This window comes from Glycine soja, chromosome 10 (assembly GCF_004193775.1).
Source record: "Glycine soja cultivar W05 chromosome 10, ASM419377v2, whole genome shotgun sequence".
Taxonomy (NCBI): domain Eukaryota; kingdom Viridiplantae; phylum Streptophyta; class Magnoliopsida; order Fabales; family Fabaceae; genus Glycine; species Glycine soja.
Genome location: NC_041011.1, coordinates 45,836,733 through 45,859,987, shown reverse-complemented (window position 1 = coordinate 45,859,987; position 23,255 = coordinate 45,836,733). Strand labels below are relative to the sequence as shown.

General features: G+C 33.7%; 2 protein-coding genes across 4 annotated transcripts; both read left to right on the top strand.

Annotated features, from left to right (window-relative positions):
• Nucleotides 1–712: 712 nt before the first annotated feature.
• On the top strand, nucleotides 713–17,363 carry LOC114371082 (endoplasmic reticulum metallopeptidase 1). 3 transcript variants are annotated; one of them, XM_028328481.1, is made up of 14 exons: nucleotides 713–851; nucleotides 1,236–1,604; nucleotides 1,906–2,144; nucleotides 2,908–3,064; nucleotides 3,498–3,575; nucleotides 9,027–9,101; nucleotides 9,198–9,317; nucleotides 10,943–11,107; nucleotides 11,289–11,811; nucleotides 11,891–12,047; nucleotides 13,301–13,410; nucleotides 13,605–13,717; nucleotides 15,394–15,751; nucleotides 16,865–17,363. In XM_028328481.1, exons 2-14 carry the CDS (start codon nucleotides 1,263–1,265, stop codon nucleotides 17,164–17,166), a joined length of 2,739 nt encoding a protein of 912 aa, XP_028184282.1. In that variant the 5' UTR covers nucleotides 713–851; nucleotides 1,236–1,262; the 3' UTR covers nucleotides 17,167–17,363. The 3 variants fall into 3 exon arrangements, with proteins under 3 accessions (XP_028184282.1, XP_028184284.1, XP_028184283.1); XM_028328483.1 differs by lacking the exon at nucleotides 713–851 and adding an exon at nucleotides 914–938; XM_028328482.1 differs by lacking the exon at nucleotides 713–851 and adding an exon at nucleotides 1,003–1,022.
• A 2,196-nt stretch (nucleotides 17,364–19,559) lies between these two features.
• On the top strand, nucleotides 19,560–22,855 carry LOC114370226. The gene is made up of 3 exons (XM_028327523.1): nucleotides 19,560–19,884; nucleotides 20,885–21,281; nucleotides 22,314–22,855. The coding sequence occupies exons 1-3, from the start codon at nucleotides 19,737–19,739 to the stop codon at nucleotides 22,603–22,605; spliced, it is 837 nt and encodes a 278-aa protein (XP_028183324.1). The 5' UTR covers nucleotides 19,560–19,736; the 3' UTR covers nucleotides 22,606–22,855.
• Nucleotides 22,856–23,255: the final 400 nt, after the last annotated feature.

The following is a 23,255-nucleotide window of genomic DNA, read 5'->3' as shown; positions in this document are numbered from 1 at the left end:
AATAATAAAATTAACTCTGCATCACAAATTTTTATTTATCGTAAATTTTAAATATATTTTATATATTTAAAATTATTTATTTATTATAAATTAAATTATAATATAGTTTGTGTATATAAATTTAACTATATAAAAGGCTTTTATCCTTTATTATAAATTTTACTCATACAAAAAAAAAAACAATTAACCTCTATTCATTGCATATGTTAACATACTAATTAGTATAAAACTTTGTAAATTATACCAAATCAGAATAAGACCTTTAGTTATACAAAAATAAACAATCAAATACAAATTCACCTTTATATATAAACATATAAAACTATATGCTGTCCTCCACTTTTCTCACTCTTCCGAATTCACTATTTTTGTTCGAATGTTTTTTTTTTTCTTCACTCTCCTAATATGCATCTAGTATATATTCTCTCATGCTCTTAATATCAACAAATGGTGTAATGAGTTGACAAGAGTTTATAAGAAAAGACTTACGTTTAATATCTCTTGAATACACCTTAAAAGAGAAGGGATAAATCTGTGATTAAATTTAAATCAAATCATAATTAAAAGAAATTATTAATAATTAAAAATTAAAACAATAATATATTATAATATAAATGATTTATCATAAATATAAAATATAATTTGTTATGAAAAATTATAGACAAATTTGATCAAGAATAATTTTCTCTACCATAAAAAAACAATTTTCTCTTGAATACTCAACAGTAATAGGCATGGTTGGTTGCATCGTGAGTGCCACTGAGAGGTCAAACTATCATTATAGTGTGAATTCCGTCATCTGTAAACCAACACATCGCACTCAGCTCTCACTCTTACTTCCTCCTACGCAGGTTCTTTCTCAATCAACACTTTACTTTTATTTATAAATCATGTTTCTTCTCGTGCCTTTATCTGCCCAATTCGTTTCGTGATAATGGGTATAATTTGGATTTAGACATAAACATATACATGGGATCAAGTTTGTCTTTTTCCTCCATTTTTTCTCTGGGTTTTATAATTAAGTATGCACTTGTATTGGGTTTGTTCAATGGGATAATTTAATTCACGCTGAAAGTTGCTAGCTAATCTTACTTGTGCAATTTGGCTTAATTTGTGAACCCCACCTGATTATTTATTTTTTTGTTTTGATCAATGAATAAGTATTTGCCACCCCAATTTTCTTTGTGACATGTCATTGATGATTTGGCGCCTGGTTTTTTCACTATCTTTCGCAGGTAATTGCATCATAGAGGTTATTTAAGATGAGGCAGAGGCGTGAAACTGCTTCAGCTTCATCTAAAGGATCAAGCAGTGGCGAAGCAAGCGAAGAAGAGTCAAGTAGTAATGGTGCTGAAATCCGCACCACTGCTTATGTTGGAAACCCAAGGAGGTCTTCATTTGTGTGGCTGGCCTTGTTGCTAATCATCACTTATTGCTGTTCATCCATTTATCATTATCAGTTTCAGAGCATGCCTGTGCCTCTTACTGCAGAAGAGGCCGGCAAGAGGGGGTTTTCGGAGATTGAAGCATTCAAACATGTCAGGGCCTTGACTCAGGTGGGGCCTCATCCTGTTGGTTCTGAAGCTCTGCATCTTGCTCTGCAGGTTGGCTCTTCAACTTTGTTAATCTTTTTTTCCCATTGTTGCTGTTCTTATTTCTTACTTTTCATTAATTCGTTGGATCACAATCATCAAGAGTAAGTAAGAAGTTTTAGACTTCATGGTAGTTCCTATGATGAACAAGAGTAATGATAGCTTTTTGCATGTGTGATTCTTTTATTAATATTAATGATAGTTCATAATGAGCAACAGGAGTAACAACAACCTATACAACTGATTGTGGTAATTTATTAGTCCATTTTCTGTTAATTATTATACATTTATTTTGACTAGCTTCCAACTGCAGTATGTCTTGACAGCATGTGAAAATATTAAGAAAACAGCTCTCTGGGAGGTAGATGTTGAAGTGGATCTTTTTCATGCAAAGTCTGGTGCAAATCATCTGCGCAGTGGCTTATTTTCAGGGAGAACACTTGTTTATTCGGATCTAAATCATGTTGTAGTAAGAATCTTGCCGAAATATGTATCTGAAGCAAGGGGGCAATCTATTCTGGTCTCTTCTCATATTGATACTGTTATTTCTACGTATGTTTTCTTCATCTATTTGCTCCCATACTTCTGTTTTGATCAATCATTGCTTTTTTCTTTGTTTTTTAAAATGATGTTTACAGATTACTGGGATGCATTTATCGTTGTGACCTGATTTGCCAACATAAATATGTTGTACATGGGGGCTTGTGTCTGTATGTAATTTTGTCCATCTATGATCAATAATTGACCTCTTATGTAGAACTCTATGTTGGTCTGCTGCAGGAGAGGGGATTGGGGATGATTTCATAGTGGGGAGTATTGTTGGAGCCCTGATTTTTATGGAGAAAGGTTAAAAATATACATAATCCTGTGTATGTTGCTTTGTTTGAAATCCTCACATTAGTGGTTTTAAACAAAGGAACATTCAATTCTTTGATCAGTAAGAGAAGGATAATATCAATAAACCACTGATTGTGGATAAAAATTAAACTCATAACATTATGAAAGTAGGAGCATATTGGTCCTGGGAAGGATATTTGAGGAATGACATTGTACTACTAATTGGAAGTCGTAACAGGGACATGAATAAGAATTCTAAAAGTCATAGTAAGAAATATTTACAATCTCAAGCTTTTTTGTTAAAAATATTCATCAGCCTCTCCTTATGCTATTTGGTGCTATTCTGGAATTCCATGCAAGCATGCAAAGTGACTGCTCTAAAAAATTTTGCTTTTGCAATTTGAATATTTGAATTTTTTTTTAATTAGTTAAGTGCACTCTATTATTTGCTGCTAAAAATATAGCATTGATTTAACAGAGCAGGGGCTGGAGATTGTAGTTCATGTGTAGGTGTTATGCTGGAACTTGCTCGTGGAATTTCTCAATGGGCTCATGGATTGAAGAGAGCTATTATATTCTTATTTAATACAGGTGAGGAGGAGGGTCTCAATGGTGCTCATAGCTTCATAACCCAGGTATGGAATTATTTTTAGTTGTTAATACATCCTTATATTAAGTAGTTTTCTTACTTGCTTCTCATGTGGTTTGAAAAAATGTTTTTTAAATTTACAGATTATAAGACTGATGTTGGGATTAGAAGAAATCTATTAGAAAGATGTTAATGGACTTTATCTCAATTTTCATGTGATTCCTTCCATTCTTTTGTTTTCTAACCCAGGACAATAACTTTATAATATTTTTTTATTAAAAATAATTTTGTAAATTTTTAAAACATAAGTAGTTTTTTTAACACCCTTTAAAGTAGTGCATGTGGCAATAATATCTTTAAATCAAGTCTTTTCTTTTAAATTACAAATGTTGGAATGATTTTTATTGGTATCTAAAATCTAAAATATGTTGTATACAAATATTACAAACAAAAGATTTTTTTATTTATTTTTGATGCAGCATCCTTGGAGCAAAACTGTTCGTGTGGCTATTGATTTGGAGGCCATGGGCATTGGAGGGAAGTCTACTATTTTTCAGGTGTGTTTATTGATCACCATTAATTTTTTATGAAATTTTAGGGTGTACTTTGACAAAATGTTTTTGTTTTCACTTCTTATTTTCACTTAAAATTACCAAATTGCTACCTTGTTTTCATTTATTGTTTTAAAAATTAATGCTTTTTTCTATTGAGACAAATATATTGAAAATGAATGACAAAATTATTCATTCAATGTTAGTTCTGTTGGAAATAAAGTTGTTTTTCAAAAAATTAAGCTGCATGGTTTCCTGTGCTGTCTTATCTGAAATATCTTAAATTCTTCATTCTCTGATGAGTTTATTTTGATTAGAACTTTTAATGGTCTTATTGTTTACTATTGAAGAGATTAGAAGTTGTGAAATGCTTGACTGCTTAACCCATTCAGCTGATCTATATTTATATAGACTTAGGGAGTAAATACAATTTGAAATTTACAAGAATATTAATGAAGTTCTAGTACCTATGTACATGCATGTGAATTCCTAGATACATGAATATGTGACTAACTAGGTACATTAATAACTATTCTTTGTTGGAACAACTACCCATACAATGTTATAATTCCAACACTCCCCCTCAAGCTGGAGCATATAAGTCAAATGCTCCAAGCTTGGAACAAATATTTTGAATTCTTGGTCTCCCTAGAGATTTTGTAAAGATTTCTGTTAGTTGATCATTAGAACTAACGAATTCAGTAATAACTTCCTTAGAAAGGACTTTCTCCCGGACAAAATGACAATCAATCTCAATATGTTTAGTTCTCTCATGGAATACTGGATTAGAATCTATATGTAGGGCTGCCTGATTATCACAACATAGCTTCATTTGTTGAGTATTTCTAAACTTCAATTCTTGAAGAAGTTGTTTAATCCAAATGAGCTCACATGTGGCTACAGCCATAGCTCTACATTCAGCCTTTGCACTAGACCTTGCAACAACATTTTGCTTCTTACTCTTCCATGAGACAAGATTTTCTCCAATAGACACACAATATCCTGAGGTGGAATGCCTATCAATGGGTGATCCTGCCCAATTTGCATCGCAAAATCCAACTATTTGAGTGCTTCCTTTGTCTTCATAGAGTAGTCCTTGTCCTGGGGTCCTTTTAATGTATCTCAAAATTCGAATTACTGCATCCTAATGATCATTATGAGGAGATTGCATGAATTGACTCACCACTCCAACTGCAAAGGAAATATCTAGCCTTGTAATAGTGAGGTATATAAGCTTCCCAACCAATCTTCGATATCTTTCAGGATCAGAATAAGGCTCCCCCTGATTGGGTAGCAATTTTTGATTTGGATCCATGAGACTATCAATTGGTCTACAATCTGACTTACCAGTTTCTTTAAGTATGTCGAACACATACTTCCTTTGTAAGATGATAATCCCATCTTTTGACCGAGCAACTGCAATTCCAATAAAATATTTAAGTTTTTCCAAATCCTTAGTCTGAAAATGACTAAATAAATGTTCCTTCAGTTGAGCAATTTTTTCTTGGTCATTTCCTGTGATGACTATATCATTTATATAGACCACCAAGTAAACACATCTACTCGATGAGGTATGACAATAAACAACTGAATGGTCTGCTTCACTTCGTTTCATCCCAAAAGCCTGAACAACTGAGCTGAATTTTCCAAACCAAGCTCGTGGGGATTGTTTGAGTCCATAAAGAGACCTCCAAAGTTTGGAAACCAAGCTAGACCCCCCCTGAGCAACAAATCCCGGTGGTTGCTCCATATAAATCTCCTCTTCTAATTCCCCATGTAGGAATGCATTTTTAATATTCAACTGATATAGTGGCCAATGACGGATGGCAGCTATGGCAAGAAAGAGTTGAATAGAAGTAATTTTAGCCACAGGGGAGAAAGTATCTCCATAATCTAGTCCATAAATTTGGGTATAACCTTTGGCTACCAATCGAGCTTTGAGGCAATCAATCTGTCCATTGGTCCCAACTTTTATAGCATATACCCATCGACAACCAACAGGTTTCTTGCTTGCTTGGGGAAAGAAGAACCAACTCCCAAGTACCATTATGCTCCAAAGCTTGCATTTCATCAATCATGGCTTGTCACCATCCTGGATGATCAAGTGCTTCACAAAGATTTTTAGGAAGAGAAACAAAAGATAAAGAGGAAACAAAGAATGGTACAAAGAAGAGAGATGGTGATAACTTAAGAAGTTATAAATAGGATAAGGATTACGTGTAGATCGAGTACCTTTCCTAAGAGCAATGGGCAAGTCAAGATTCTCTTCGGGTAGGTCCATGGTCGGGTTGTCCGCTGGAGTAGGACATGATTCAGCTGGTCTTTCATTACCTTCAAGTTCTACGTCAGGAATTTGAGGATGACGTTGATATATGATGGGTGATCTTTGAGTTTGCTCAAGTGGAGGATTGTCAAGAATATCTATGGTAGAATCTACAGTTGACTCTGATTCTTGCAAAGAAGGTGATGGACCAAGATAGGGAATAGGAAAAACTTCTTGAAGAGTATTGGACTCAACCATGGAGGGAGCAAAGTATGGTTTTTCTTCAAAAAATGTTACATCTGCAGAGATATAATAACGATTGTGAACAGGAGAGTAACATCGGTAACCTTTCTGTAATCTGGAATATCCAAGGAAAACATATTTGATGGCTTGAGCAACAAGCTTATCATGACTTGGAGACAAATTATGAACAAAACAGGTGCATCCAAAAATACGTGGATCAACATGAAACAACGGTTCTTTAGGAAACAAAATGGAATGTGATATTTTATTTTTAATAGAGGAAGAAGGCATCCGATTTATAAAAAAACAAGCTGTCAAAACTGCATCACCCCAATGTTGGACAGGTACATTAACATGAAGTAATAATGTCCGAGCAATCTCAACAAGATGCCTATTCTTCCTTTCGGCAATGTCATTCTATTGAGGAGTATGAGGACTGATGGAGAATGTCCTGTGCTGACAAAAAAGAAGAAATAGCAGAAAAAAGTATTCTTTCGCATTATCACTCCTAAGAATCTTAATTGTCTTACCAAACTGAGTTTTAATTTCATTAACAAAAGAAGTGAGAATGGACAAAATTTCAGATCGTTCTTTCATTAAGAAAATTCAAGTACATCGAGAAAATTCATCAATGAAAGTAACGAAATATCTATAACCCATAGACGAAACACGACTAGGACCCCATATATCAGAGAGAATAACCAAAAAAGGGGAATCAACACGACTTTCAACATGCCTAAAAGAAGAACGAACATGCTTTCCTAGTTGACATGACTCATAAAATAGGTCCTTTATTTTTTCAAGACTCAGAATCATTATTTTTAATTTAGATAAATGTGGGTGTCCCAAACGTTCATGAAGGAGCTTTGGTGATGTGGCAGCACTGCAAACCTAAGAAAGATTAGGCTTGAGGTAGTAAAGACCATGAGAATCATGTCCTACGCTAATCGTCCGACCCGTACCACGTTCCTGTATGACAAAGGAGTTAGCATCAAATGTTACTGAACAATTACGAGAACGAGTAAGCTGACTAAGAGATATTATATTGAAAGGACAATCAGGTATCAACAAAACAGAGTTTAAAGACAAAGAAGAAGTGGGTGATACATGGCCGATTCCTGTTGCTGCAACTCTAGAACCATCGGCTAAAGTAATGAAATGAGGAATTTTAGGAGGAGAGAGGGATGAAAATAAAGAACTATTACCAACAATGTGATCAGAAGCACCTGAATTAATTATCCATGGACTTTGATTATTACCAGATTGGGAAATGCAAGCAGTGGAGTTATGACCACTTATAGCAGATGATGTTTGAGATTCCTTGGCAGCTTTTAGCTGGAGATACTCTTGATAGTCAGCCTCCAAAAATTTTATCTCAGATGTTTCAGACTTTAAAATATTCACCGATTTTCCGGAGAATCTGTGAATAGAATAACAAGTGTCTTGTGTGTGGCCAACTTTCTTCCAACTCTCTTCCAAGTGTCTTGTGGGAGGGCGACCTCCTCTTCCAACTCGTCCTCCTCGATTTCCACGACCACTTCGTCCCCCTCGATTAGATACCATGACAAAAGTTTCAATATTGTCAACTGAATTTCCTCTTATTTTTGGTGAGGGGACTCGAAGGAGCCGAGTAATTAAATTCTCTAGAGAAGGAACTTCTTGGCCAGTTAAGACTTGGTCACTAATATGATCAAAATCTGGATGCATCCCACGTAGTACCAACACCATATATAGATTATCAAGTTTCGTCTTTATGTCTTCAAGTTTATCGACTTCCAATGATAATTTTAACTCCTCCACTACAGATTGGGCTTTCGAAACATAGGCAACCATGTCATGATCAGTTTGTTTAAGAGTGACCAATTTTTGAGCAGCATCATATAATTGTTGAATGTCATTAGCAAAAACACTTTGTACCTTTTTCCAGAAAGAATAACAAGTTTTGAAGGCTTTGAAATTTGTCAATATAGCTGGCTCAACAGACTGCCACAAGAGAGCACAAAGCTGATAATCAAGTTTCTTCCACTGCTCGTGTTTGTCTTTTGAAATCTTTTCTGAGGATTGCTTTAGATGTTTATGATAACCTTGGCCAAGAAACCAAAGTTCAACAGAGGCTAACCATGCTAAATAATTTTTTCCATTCAATTTTTCTGAAGTGATTGTTGGTGTTCCAGAGATAGAGAAGACAGGACCATCAGTTTTCTAAGAGTCTGAAGCCATTTCAATACTTGTCAAAGAGTTGTCTAATCGGGGGAAAGAACTTTTGGAAATTGAGGTTGCTGTTTGGACAGAGGGACAAAGACGGGACTTTAGGTTCTGCCGACCAGATGCAAAAACCTTTAAAGAACAAACAAGGTGGCTCTAGTTACCATATTGAAGAGACTAGAAGTTGTGAAATGCTTGAGTGCTTAACCCGCTCAGCTGATTTATATTTATATAGACTTAGGGAGTAAATACAATTTGAAATTTACAAGAATATTAATGAAGTTCTAGTACCTATGTACAAGCGTGTGAATTCCTAGATACATAAATATGTGACTAACTAGGTACATTAATAACTATTCTTTGTTGGAACAACTACCCATACAATGTTGTAATTCCAACATTTACCTTTTCTGTACTTTCATAGACTTGAGTTGTGTCAACAATTGCTAATTTTCACTTGATTTTACTAATACAATCAAGTGAGAAAAAAAAATCTTTCTTCCATTGACAAGTCATCTATTTTTTTGGTGGTTACTCGTGTATTACATTCAATCTTGATTTCCTTTACCTCTAAAAGGAGGGAAACGAGTGTATTGCACCTTAAAAACTATTATTCAATCTTCGTTTGTAAGCTTTTAAAATAGAAATATTATTCAGTTATGTAATATCCAAGTATTGTTCTTTCTGGTGTTTATTAATTCTGATAATAAGTTCATATCTCTTACTAATGGCTTTGCATTTAGTAGGCTGGTCCTCATCCTTGGGCTATTGAGAACTTTGCTTTGGTAGCAAAATATCCATCTGGTCAAGTTATTGCACAGGTTTGTAGGTGTCTTTCATTGTACTTTTGTCTTTTATCAATTTTATGTCATTATTTTTTTAACAATCACTCAAACCAACCAATATTTTTCCTCCAGGATCTGTTTTCTTCTGGGGCCATAAAATCTGCAACTGATTTCCAAGTGTACAAAGAGGTTGCTGGCCTTTCTGGGCTTGACTTTGCATATTTGGATAACACGGCTGTCTATCATACCAAGGTTTCCTTCTGTCCTTACTGTTTTATGAAATAATTGGATTGCTTTTTGTTCTGCATTTTATTGCTAACCATGAAATTCATATTGTGTTGGTTGAAAGAATGAGATTTAACAAAGCGACTCTTCAAGAGAGCACCCTATACAAAAACAGATTCGTTACTGTGGTTTGATTGTCAATTCTGAGCCTAGTTGTCATTGCTGACAAGTTTGGTTTTAGAAAATAGATTTGTTACTGGACTTCAGATAGTTTGGATTGCTTGGCATGAACATACTTAAGAAAATAGTGCCTTCTTATTCTGTCAAGTTGTTTGTGCTTTGGTGCATTGGAAGGTGAGGGAAGAATTGAAATCTATTTTGGCTGCAGTTTGGCAGAATTGATTTGAATGACTGATAAGGGCTTTTTTTATAAGATAATATATAGGTGCTCTACTTTTATTGGGCAGGGTATTTTCATGTTTGCACTTTGTCAACCTTGAGTTACCCTACTTGAAAGTCCTCTTTGTGAATGGGATTAGAGATATGAAGAAGCATGAAAAACCTTGTGAAGATTGACATTTTGCTGAATCCTATCACATTAAATACTCTTTATATTAATAATATTGAAGATATGACAACCATTTGCACATAATTTGCTATTGTGGTGTTAGGTCACCGTAGGGGGTTGTAAGCTTGATTTTGCATAGCTGGTGTCTAAGGTTGGAAATGGTAGATGCATGTTGTTTCAGGATCATGTTGCAACAAAGAGCATCCTTTAAACTATTCTTTGATTTATTTATTTGAATCTCCTAAAGAATTTACTGGGTCAATGAACCATCTAGTGAAGATTTTGATGCATCTATTTATGATTTGTATGGCACTTTTATTGTTCTTAACATATACTTTGCCCTTAAATCTGTATGAATTATTTATTCTAAATAATTAAAGTTGTTATTACAAGTTGGATGTCATTTACTTGCATATTATTTTTAATAGATCTCATTAATTTAAGGAGAATGCATCATCTTATTTTTCAGCTACTTCTTATTATAATCATGTCTTATTCTTTTAAAATGTATAATTAATATTTGAAGTTTGTAAGTAGTGTCCTGGATGCATAAAATGTCTGCAATCTTCCACACCTAACTTTAACTATAAAATAAAATATGGTGGACAGATGGTAAGCTTTCCATCTCTTGATATGCTCCTTTTGGCCTAGCATGGTTTGCTTTAAACCATTTCTTTAGTGTTATTAGTGCTTTCCATGCAATCAATTAGTCAGTTTGCAGAAACTATGCTTGTGCTGAAGTAAGTCGTTGGATAAATATGCAAATATTAACTATTATTTCTACTGTAAAGAGGAAAATAAGAAGAAAAGCTAACCCCTTGATAAGTGAAGGTACCTTATGTCTTCTTGTTACAAATAATAGTGACTGAAATAGTTTGAGTTAATATGATTTTATAGCTACACGGACATATTAGGATTGACAAATAAGGATTTTATTATAGCCTACAATCTATTGATTGGGAGCTGCAAAATTGAATGTCATAAAGTGGTGGTGGAAGTGAAAAGATATCCTGGGGAAATAAAGGTTTTATTCAAATATTTTTATATCCAATGACAATAATATGTTATGTTTTCCCTTGTGCAGAATGACAAATTAGAGCTTTTGAAGACTGGATCTCTTCAACATCTGGGGGAAAATATGCTTGCTTTCCTGCTTCATATTGGGGCATCTTCTCATATTCCAGAAGGCAATTCAACTGAATCAGAGGAAGATATAAGCAAGAACAATGCCATTTACTTTGACATTTTGGTAATTTGTTACTCTAAAAAACTTTTTGGTTTTCTTGGTTATGCAAACCATATTCCAATTTTATGCTTTACTTTGTACATCATGTACTATTTCCCATATAATTGGGTGGTTGTAGCTTGGTATGCTACTGGCCTACCGTCATATCATTAGTCTCTGACATATGATGCATGTATTTTGTCAGGGAATGTATATGGTTGTATACCGTCAAAAGTTTGCTAATATGCTGCACAATTCAGTAATAATGCAGTCACTTCTAATATGGGTTACATCATTGGTTATGGGTGGTATACCAGCTGCAGCTTCATTGGCCTTGTCGTGTTTGAGTGTTCTCCTCATGTGGGTCTTTGCCTTAAGTTTCTCCTTCCTTGTTTCATTTCTCCTACCTTTGATATCTTCATCTCCAGTACCATATGTTTCAAGCCCAATGTTGGTGGTTGGATTATTTGGTGCACCAGCTTTTCTCGGAGCATTGACTGGTCAACATTTTGGTTTTCTTCTACTTCAAAAATATCTTTCGAATACACTATCAAAGGGAAGGCAGTTGACCCCCATTATTAAAGCAGCTGTTGTCAAAATGGAGGCTGAAAGATGGCTCTATAAAGCTGGATCCTTTCAATGGCTTATACTTCTCATTTTGGGAAACTATTTTAAAATTGGCTCTTCTTACTTGGCTCTTGTTTGGTTAGTTTCTCCGGCATTTGCATGTAACTATCACTACCTCACTTTTGCCTTTGTTAGAGCATCTTTTGTGTCATGCTACTAAATTTTGGTTGAAATATCCAGATGGTTTTTTTGAAGCAACACTAACCCCAGCCAGGCTACCAAAGCCACTCAAACTGGCAACCATAATTCTGGGGTTAGCCACTCCGATTTTATTTTCTGCAGGCATATTTATTCGGCTGGCTGCTACACTTATAGGGGGTATGGTTCGATTTGATAGGTAAATTTTCCCCCCTAATCAGTATACATGGCCTGACCTGTAAATGAGCCAAGTCTTAGAGCTTTGCTAATGATGCTTATTTTCTTTTGGGTGTGGTGTGGGTTTTGCTGCTTGTTTTCGTTTTACATATTTGTATTCTACAATAGTGTCCTGCAGCCAATTTTAGGATAAGACTAGAAACATCAAAAGCAAATTATGGAAAAAGATAAAACAATCATGAAGGATCTGAAAAATTTTAATGGGCTATATAGCCTATACTACACATATTGAAGCCAAACTTTAGAATGAAATTTCTGTATTCACTTCTTTTTGGTCATCTTTAATTATGTTGGAGTTCATTCTTATACAAACTATGTAGCATTTTTTTTTGTTATAAAACAGAATTCCTTGATAAAGAAAATTGAACTATAAAAAAAGAAATTGGAAATCTTTAATGAATGCCAAAATGACATCCAATAAGAATTGTTAGATTATTAGTATAATTGTTGAGTTAGGAGTCATTATATTAGAAGTGTTATTGGGCTGGGTTGTACTAGTTCTGGTGTTCAACTATATTTGTATAAAAAGGAATATAAGGTCAATGTTGTGTTACATCACATATCACAACTATTCAGATTCTCAAATGAAATAATGTCTTTCCTATGTTGAACTGAATCCCTAAAATCTCAGCATGACATTGGAGCTGTATAATCTATCATGGCATTTGCCTATAAAATTTCTTATCGTCTCATGTATGAAGCTTCTTTCTATTGCATTATTCTCTGTTTTCATGTTGCTTTAACTTCTTTTTTATGGAAGCTATGCTCATTTTTCCAGACATCATTCATCATTGTATCCATACGTGTTTGTTTTTGTTTGTCCTACTGTTCTTTAACCATTGTTTCCCTCTAGTTCTCCTGTATTTCTCTAATTTCTTCCAGGAATAGCCTTTTATTCCATGCTCAATACTTCAAAGCATAAGGATTAACGAGAGAGAGTTTTTTGTCTTCCAGTATTGTTTTTGATAAACATCCTGTTACAGTGGCTTCTACCATTCTGCCCCCATAATCATGATGCTACTATCACCACTGCCATTATTTCTATCTTTATGCATCCACTATCATTTCACCTTCAGTCAGTTGCATTCACCATCACTTCACTATCATTGCCATTGTCTTTAACTCACTACCACTATTTTATCACCATCCATTTTTTTCACTGGTCAATTTTCACTTTTACAGTTAGCATCTAACTTACCTTTCTTTACTATGCAGGAATCCTGGTGGTACTCCTGAATGGCTAGGAAATTTTGTGATTGCTGCTTTTATTGCTTCTCTTTTATCCTTGACCTTGGTGTACCTTCTTTCATATGTCCATCTTTCAGGTTTGTCTACTGTATGCTCTTTTGCAAGCAACATCGAAATCTTATTATTTATGATACTGGGATGCTTATTGCTTGGTTTTAATGAATGGATGCTAAATTTCAAAGAATTTTTCGTCACATGACATGCTGTTTGAACCTCATACTGTGATGCTATTCCATGATGCTCTTTGTTTAATTGGTGATTTGCTGTCCAGGTGCAAAAAGGGCAATCATCCTAGCTACTTTGGTGCTATTTAGTTTATCACTTGCAGTTGTATTAACAGGTGTTGTTCCACCATTTTCCGAAGACACTGCTAGAGCTGTGAATGTAAGTTTCATTTATATGTATATTTTATAGTCCTTTATGTCACTTAACAAAGCACTTATTGTACCTAAGAAGACACACAAAGCTTCCCTGGTTTGTATTGTTTATGATTTGTGATTTATGATTTATGATTTATGATATGATGTTTATCTACTATTAGTAGTTTTCATTGCTGTATACGGTTGGGGATGTCTAAAGTGATTCCCAATTTGTTAATGGATAATTAAAAGTATAGTTGTTAACTTGTATTTGAAAGAGAGAGAAATGAGAGGACATGTGAATAAATCTGTGTGTATGAATTACACAATGGAGCAAACATTTATATTAAGTGTCATAATGCAAGGATAATTACAAGAATAAAATATGCTGCATTTACAATATACTATAATTGCATATTTCCAACTCTCTCCCTAGTTAGAAATTAGATCATATATAACTAATTCAAGGACCTCTTAATGACTTATTGAAAACATCCATAGTTGATCATTTGATTTGACAAAGCTAGTGCTGATGTCTCCAGATTAGGTTTTCTTTCTAATTAAATGGTAACCTATCTCCATGTTTGGTCCTCCCATGAAATATCGGATTTGAGGCAATATATGTAAGGCTGCTTGATTATCACAAATGAGTGTCATTTGCATAACCTCCTCAAATAATAGCTCTTTGAAGTTTGAGCTACTATTTGAGCCAGATAAGCTCACAAGTGGTTGAAGTTATGGATTGATACTCGCTTCTGAAATAGATTTTGCAACTATACTTTTAATCCTTGCTTTTCCAAGAAATTGGATTATCACCAATAAAGATGTAATGACACAATACATCCACATATCCAACAATCCATATATAACCTTTGTCTTCATATAGTAGACCTTTTCCTAGAGCCCCTTTAATATACTTCAAGATATGGATTACTGCATCCCAATGTCCTTCATGTGGAGAATTAAGGAATTCGTTTACTTCATTCACTGCAAAGTAGATGCCTGGACGAGTAAATAGTCAAATAGTTCAATTTCCCAACCACTCTTCTGTACCTTTCTGGGTCTGAAAGTGACTCCCTACCCTGACAGAAGTATGGCATTAGGATCCATAGGAGTATCAGAAGGTTTAGCACCCATCAATCCTGTATCCTTTGATGTTCGTTACATACTTTCTTTGGGAAATTACAAAGCATTCTTGGATTGTGCCACCCCTATCCCCAAGAAGTATCCCCAAGGGAATGGTGATTCAGGACATTCTTAAGTAGTTTATTGCCAGTATATCCATGAAATTTCTCCTAACATCTCCACTTTATTGAATATTTTAGAATGTCTTAAAAGCTTTTTAGAATATATTGTGTGGGTTTAGAATCAACCAGTCATCTAATTGAGGAAGTAATCTTATGAGTTGTTTCCTATTCATAATGTTTCTTGATTTATTTTTTTTTTTTTTTTAAGTCTCGATTTTCTTACTGTACTAGGGAATTGACTTGTACTAACGATACTATACTATAATATTTGACCTAATTTTTAGTACTAGTCTGTATATTGCAACATATTATTACACACCATATCAATAAAATTTCATTATTCCTAGTATTTCTTTTCTTTGTCTTCCTACTTCCCTACCATAACCATATAATTTTGACAATTATTAAAAAGAAAACTAGGATAATAAATAAAATTTTCTCTATGTATTTTCAGGTTGTACATGTTGTGGATGCCACAGGAAAACTTGATCAAGGACAGAATCCAATATCATATGTATCTTTATTTTCTAATACTCCTGGAAATTTGAACAAGGAGGTTAAACAGATTGATGAAGGTTTTGTATGTGGTAGAGACAAAACAGTTGATTTTGTGACTTTCTCGGTTAAATATGGTTGTTGGACCTATAATGACACCACTAATGACTGGACTGAGATGGATATTCCTACAATGAATGTTGTTAGTGATGCTAAAGGAAATGGAAGAATTACACAAGTTTCAATCAATACAAAGGGTTCTATCCGTTGGGTTCTTGCAATCAATATAGAAGAAATAGAAGATTTCGAGTTTAAAGGTACTTTTTTTTTAATGCATATTTGTAGTTTTCCTATTTGTAGTTATTTGTAGGAATTGAACACGATACCAGGAGATTTACAACACTCGCACACCCTACTCAACCAACTGAGCTAAACCCCCTTGTTATTAATATTGTATTACATTATATATCTATTGGTATAAACCAATTATCCTAAAAAGGCTTAAGTCATTAGGTAAAAGATTTTGTATTAACATCTGTAGTACACATCATCATGATCAGTATAAAGCTTACTTTTGCTGGACATGATAAATGCTCTGTTGATGAATTATGTTTTTTAATCCCTAAGGATTCACTAGAAGAATAAATGCAAGCAAGCTAAAGTACTAAAAGTTCTTTAGAATTCCCTTTTACTTTTAATGCAGGATCGTGATGAGAACTACATTATGTTGGTATCAAGTTGCTCTAGACCATGCCCATCAAATAGAAAATACTTTCTTTTCTTTATATCTTTTACATGATGGTTTGAAGTTAAATGTAAATTGGCAACGTAATCCCTTCTGGGATGTTTCTCACACAGGCATTGCCTGTTAAACTTGAATTGTCTGTCTTAAAACCTATGTTAAACTTGTGACCACTTATGAGGAAACCTATTCTGGAATCAGGTAAGGTCAGAATAAAAGTTTAGCTTGTTATGTGATGTTTTTGTTTCACATGACTAAAACAGTTTGTTACCTCGCCAGAAGGTAAATTATATCGGGGTTATAGAGTACGCATATGGAAATGAATGAAAATAAAGTATATAAAGCATGGAAGTAAAATTGTTTGGATTGTAAAACCGTGATGACTCATACTTGCACAGGTTGTCTAAAAAATATTGAATATTGAATTGTAATATCTTGTTACTTTTCTTAGGGTCTCTTATGAACCTTGTGTTTTAATATTTTAAGGTTGTATTCACTTTGATGATTCTGAAACAAAGTGGCACGAGCAAAAGATCATATTGACATATTCTATCAAAAACTTGCATAGTGGAGATGGAGGCATGCATTGATTAAAATGATATAGTTCTTGATACTTGTTTCCTAGTGTTGCTATATTTATGATTTTTTTATAGTCTGAATTGGTGTTGTTCTTCTCACTCAACCTCAGATGCAAGGAATTCTGAAGAATTGATTTCAGTTGACAAAAAGAGTAGTGTGGATGGTTGGCACATTATTCAGTTTTCTGGAGGAAAAAATGCACCAACATTGTTTGATCTGACTCTTTACTGGAGGTCAGGTTCAACTCATAACTCTGATAGTCCTCTTCTGAAACTAAGGACTGATGTGAACAGATTAACACCAATAACCGAACGAGTCCTTGAGAAGCTTCCTCGTTGGTGTTCTTTGTTTGGCAAATCCACCTCTCCTTACACCTTGGCTTTCTTGACAAATCTGCCTGTTAAATTTTAGGTACTTTAATTGTGCTCTTGATTTATAGGATATGTCTTAAAATCTTCACATGTAAGGAGTTCTAATTCTTTTTGCCATTTTTGTCCTATTTATCGTCCAAACATTTGTATTTTATTTTTTACAATGTGATTAACGATTTTAATTATGGAGAGTCACTACAATTAAATTTTATGAAAAATGCTAATAATTATGTGAAATTTATAATGAGTGATTTTTTTTATTGACTCGCATGAATTTCACTCTAACAAAATAGTATATGTTAACTAACATTTTTCTATTATTTTATTGCCCGGTAATTTTACTCACGCCAGGAACCAGCGACATATAAATTCTTACACAGGTCGTGTTTAATTAGTGCTGAAAAATGTTTTTTCTTGCTAGAAAAATAGAACAGTTAATTTTAATATATGCACTTTTATTATAAATTCTTTTTTAAATAAACGTTTAAGTTGTTCATCCAATCAAATTAATATTTTTAATATAATGGGAGAATTAATCTCATATTAAGGCATGCGGATGAAAACAAGCTACTTGAGGTCAACAAAACTTCTTTGCACATTATCTATCAAAATAGCAATGTCAGCAATACATATCTTAAACAAATGTAAATCAGTAAAAGTCCAGTGTGTCTTTTCTTGCACAATGCACATCTATGTTTTTGTAGCTTTTTAATATAAAGGGTTAAAAAGCAAATATAGTCTTCACTATTTAATTTTTTCTATCCCACCAAATAAAAGGAAATAAAGTTTTACTTTTCCTTCTCTTCATTTCCACCAAATAATATATAAATCTCTCTCTCTCTCTCTCTCTCTCTCTCCTTTTCATTTTTTTCCTTATATTTTCTCTTAATTTCCAAACAAAGGCATTTACAAATCAACATCCCTATATTTTTCTTATGATTTTAATTATATATATAAATCAAAGTTTAAAAAGAAGAAAATTATAGTAACGAACCTTGTATTTTTCTATCGCGCAACTCTTTGATATAGTAAATCCACCAAAATTTATTTTTTTCTAAGCACTGTAAATACTTATATGTTAATGATACATTTTATGCACACACAATGACCGCTTAAGCTTACCACCCCGTGCAAATCATTCATTCCCCCTTTCCAGCACTAGACGAATCATAATAGGTTATATGTTAATAACATCTAAATGTGTTTACTACACTTCAGTACAGTTTTAATCTAATTTAGGCAACAAAGGAGTTAACGAATAATCTATAAGCAAAATTAAATGAGCAAAGTATGCTTTATTTTAATTTATTTCTTGTTTCGGGCCATTCCATAACTGGACCTAAAATGTTAGATGTGCTGGACCTTCTTGATTGATCGGTCCTGAGATCCAACTTGATTCTCTGCTTTGAAAGATTTTAGTGTATGGTTGATCTGCACCTAAAAATATTGTAATATGCGTTTTAATATAAATCTAATGGATATAACAACAAAATTCTGATCGATTATCAAAATTATTTTTGTCTCAAATATAATTTTATAACAGATTTCCAAGCATGCTTTTAATCACCCACTACTACTACTGCCACACAACGTTCGGAAAGCTTATGGTGATTATTACTCTTGTTCATAAAAAATAAAGAAATTTCTAATAATGAAGTCCAATAGACAACTCACATAACACTCATACATTTATTTTAGTAATCAAAGTTTCGCTCTTATGATCATTAAGCGAATCTAATCAACTTACAATAGAGTTGTTGACAAGTTGTTCATCATATACATTGTTTTATTTGTTTTAGATGACACAGTTGCACCATACTTTTGACGCATTTAATGTTTAGAATCAACCTATTAATTTGTAATTTTACCAATCGCCACTATGACGCACATGCACTCCATTCTCAAGTAACTCATCCACCTTTCAGTGCAGGTAAGAAATGCAAGGTGTTTCTACTTCCACGCAACATGTGTTGTTTCAATTCTAAATCACCTTTATGAAAACCAGGAAAAAACAAAACCAAAAACGCAGGAACACAAGATTAGCGTGAAAAGTGAAAACCAATCACTCGATTTTATTTTTTTACTTAAACTTTCTATTTAGAGAAAAATTAAAAATGGATAGGTTAATTAAATTTGGAGGTAAAGTAATTTTCTTTTATGATGGATTTTGGAGGTAAAATTATAAACCAACATGGTTTAGGAGTATGATATTATTTCATATAAATGGTTTTTTTTAATCATAATCGCTTAAATAAACATACTTTTGAACGATATAGGATTATAAAATAGATCTTTTTTAAAAAAAATTATCTAATTACTATCCGAAATCATTGTATCTATCACGTGTAGGAAAAAAAATCTGAAGACATGGACGGAAATTGTAGACAAATATTAAACTCAAGTCTAATGAAGCTGTAAGTGTCAGGTGGCCCCACAAGTCTGGAAACTCTTGTAAGCATAGCTTGGCTAACCCAACCAAATTGTTGTTCTCTCACTTACTCACCCTTCTCAGTTAGTTCTCATGTTATGATTCAATCTCACAGAGAATCTTATGATTCTTTGAGTGAGCAGAGAGAGAGAGAGAGAGCAAGACACCCCTCCCTCTAAGAAATGCGGTCAATTCCTCTGGGAACCTCAGTATCTCCAACTCCTATAAACACCTCAAAGTTATCACCTTTCAGTGTTAATTTTAAGAAACCAACCACTTTCCCATCTTGGGGTTCAACTCCTCCTCATGAATTCTCTCTCTCCCAATCAGGTACCTTATTTCTTGTTCTTTTTCAATAGTACTTTGCTGCACTGCTGGATTATGCTTGCTTAACTTTTTTCTTTCTTTCTTTTTTAGTTATTTTCTTTTTAAGGAAATTATTAGATGGGTTGTTGAATTTGTTGTATTAGCAAACATGTGTCAGACCCTTTAATTGTTATAAGATGAACTGGATGGTCATTTGTTAATTTTATCCAATTCTTGGAAGCTGATGATGTCTGAGAAATTTGAAAGCTGGAGTCAAGTTGTCTTCTTAGGAAGATTGTCAAGAGAAAATTGTGGGGGAATTGAAGGACAGATGATCGAAGGAGGATTAAACTAGACGATTTTCAGTGAGTGCTGCGGAGAGACATGATTGTAAAAATGAAAATTTTTAAATTATATTTGATGCCATTTTCATCATAAGAAAATGATAATGCAATTCTACAAAGTTATTTGGAATCACAAATCATTTATTTAGTTCACGTAATCCTAACTCTTAAATTTTACCTTGATCATCATTGAGGACTGAAACATCATATATAAAGTATGGTTAAACTCTTGTCCAAGTTTCTATTTTCAGTACTACGGATTTTGATTTCACTTAATACAGAACCATACTCGTTTTGGCCTGATTTATTTATGGAAGCCAACTATGAGTGGGGACTAGTAATCAAGGAGTGGATACATGGGGTGATGGAATGTTTCCCATTTATTGGATCTGGCTCCTCTAAATTGAGCAAATGTGTAAAGTGAGAAAGTATGAATCCAACCTTGATTTGAATAATGTATCTCATAAGCTTAGCCCTCTTTAAATCAAGGGTGCATACACACCTTTATTTTCTTTATGCATTTCATTTGTTTGAGTTAAATCCTTCCAACATGGTATATTCTGAGATGTGTCATCAGCAAAATTGATGGATATTCCGCATCAATGTTATGGTGACAAAAAAAGTTATATTCTGAGATGTTAACTTGGGTAGGAACTAAAGGGTGTGGTGTTTGGATGTAGGATTATGTAGAGCAAGTCAAGTTGTTGATTTGTTCCCGACTGTGTCTCCTGAAATTATTGTTCGGGAGGCCAGGCTAGAGGACTGTTGGGAAGTGGCAGAGACTCACTGCAGCTCCTTCTTCCCTGAATATTCCTTCCCATTAGATTTTGTGCTGAGAATGGACAGATTGGTGGCCATGATGGCAGGATTCACTCTACCAAACGGTTGCAAGAGAATTTGTTTGGTTGCCGTTACTGGCAACTCATTTGGTGAAACTGTATTATTTGGAAGTGAAGATTTCAAGGTTGGTGGTTTTGATGGGAAAATCAGCCTCAACAAGGGATATGTGGCTGGTATATTAACAGTGGATACTGTTGCAGACTTTCTTCCTAGGAAGGGGCCATTGCGACAGAGAAGGTGAGTTGAAGCTTGCTTCTGGATTGTGTCTTTAAGATTTGCATCTTAAATTTTGTCAACTTCATGATTCACCATCTTGTTCTTGTTGCTTCTTAATGAATATCTTCTTATTTTTTACTTCTGCAACTTTGCCTATGTCTTCCTCTTTTGTCAAACTATATAGCCTATGTCTATAAATATTCACTGTTATACCAAACATAGGAACTGATGTCCAGAAAATGTCCTCTGCACCAAGCATCAATAAGATGATAAAATATTCTGAAAAGTATTTGATTCCACAGTTATGTTCTAAATCATACATACCCTAAGCGCATCCAGCTTACCCTTTTTTAAGTCTCAAAACAACTACCCCTCCGTCCCTAAATATAAAATTCTTTTAACTAATTCAAACTCTTTAAGAAAGTTGGTTAATATAGTTAGTAACATTAAATTTGTTAACAATTTGTATTATTTTGCCAAAATTTCCCTTAAGTTTGTTGAGACTCATAATCTCTCTTTTCACTTAATTGCTTTCACACCTAATTAACTAATGTGTGTTAGTTTTTTTTATCCAATTCTTATAAGAGATATAATGTATTTATCTTTTAAATATATAGCATTTATTGTAAAGTAATAAAGGGCATTTGGGTTAAAAAATAATTAATGCAAAAGAGAACTTGGAAAGAGCTTTTAAAAAAGGACAAATAAAACTGAAAAAAAGTCTTATACTTAGGGATAAAGAGAGTAATAAACAGCCTTGATATCCCGGCATAGCATAAAGCTGTTGGTTAAATAACTGATTACATGCTCGTTAAATTTCACATCCACAGTTTCTTTTTTGGTTAATTTGTAACCTTTCAACTGAATGTGCCAAAAATCTTCTTTTATGCTCTATATATTGGCCTAGAATCCTTTACCCTTCAAAATGGTTAGCTTCTGATTTTTCTAATTCTGTACATGACCATGTTGGATCATGATATTCATGGTTTATGCTTCACTTAGCTGCTGAATTTGTGCTGATAGCTGTAATTTTTTCTTCTTCAAATACTGTAGGACTGGAGTTGCATACATATCGAATGTGGCAGTCCGGGAAAAATTTAGGCGAAAGGGAATAGCTAAACACTTGGTAGCAAAGGCAGAATCACAAGCCAGAAGTTGGGGGTGTCGTGCTATTGCATTGCACTGTGATTTGAAAAACCCTGCAGCCACAAAGTTATACCAAGGCCAAGGTTTCAGGTGTATAAAGGTTCCAGAAGGAGCTAACTGGCCACATCCAAAGACCTCACCGGATGTAAAGTTCAACTTCATGATGAAGCTTCTCAACAATTCAACTGTTTCTAAATGAATTAAATACTCCTGAGTAGGGAAGAATTGTGTTCTAAAACATAATGTATTTTAAGAAGAAAAATCCACAAGAAAAGGACCGTCTGTTATTGAATTGTGTACATGAAAAAACCAACGAATTAGAGGAAAAATCACTTGAGAACCTTTTAGGTTGCTCCAGTAGCAAACATTCGTGTATAGTAATTGGCATTCTTTGGTATCTGAAATTCTGAATGCATTCAGACAAATAACAACGACCAGAACTGGAGTTAGAATTGCCTAAGCCCACTAATTGCAAAATACTTAACCCCTATCCATAATTTTTACTTAGAAAAACACCCTGCCATGTTTGCTCTGCTGTTTATGGATTGAACTTTGATAACAAGGGGGCTTGTCATTTTTTTTAGAGTTTACTAATTAGTGTCTTAAGAATGCCAATTAAAGAATTAAAAGAAAATGGGTTTTATTAGAAATCATATGAGTGTATTTAAAATCATAGGAGAATGCATTTTTATGCATCCTAATAAAATTATTTTTTCTTTTACTTCCTTAACCAGTGTTTTAAGGATATTAATTAACATTTTTTTTTATATATATGTTTTCTCATTTTTCACTTTTTCTTTGTCAAGAGAAGTTGATATCTAAAAAATTATTCTCTCCGCAAATGGAAAG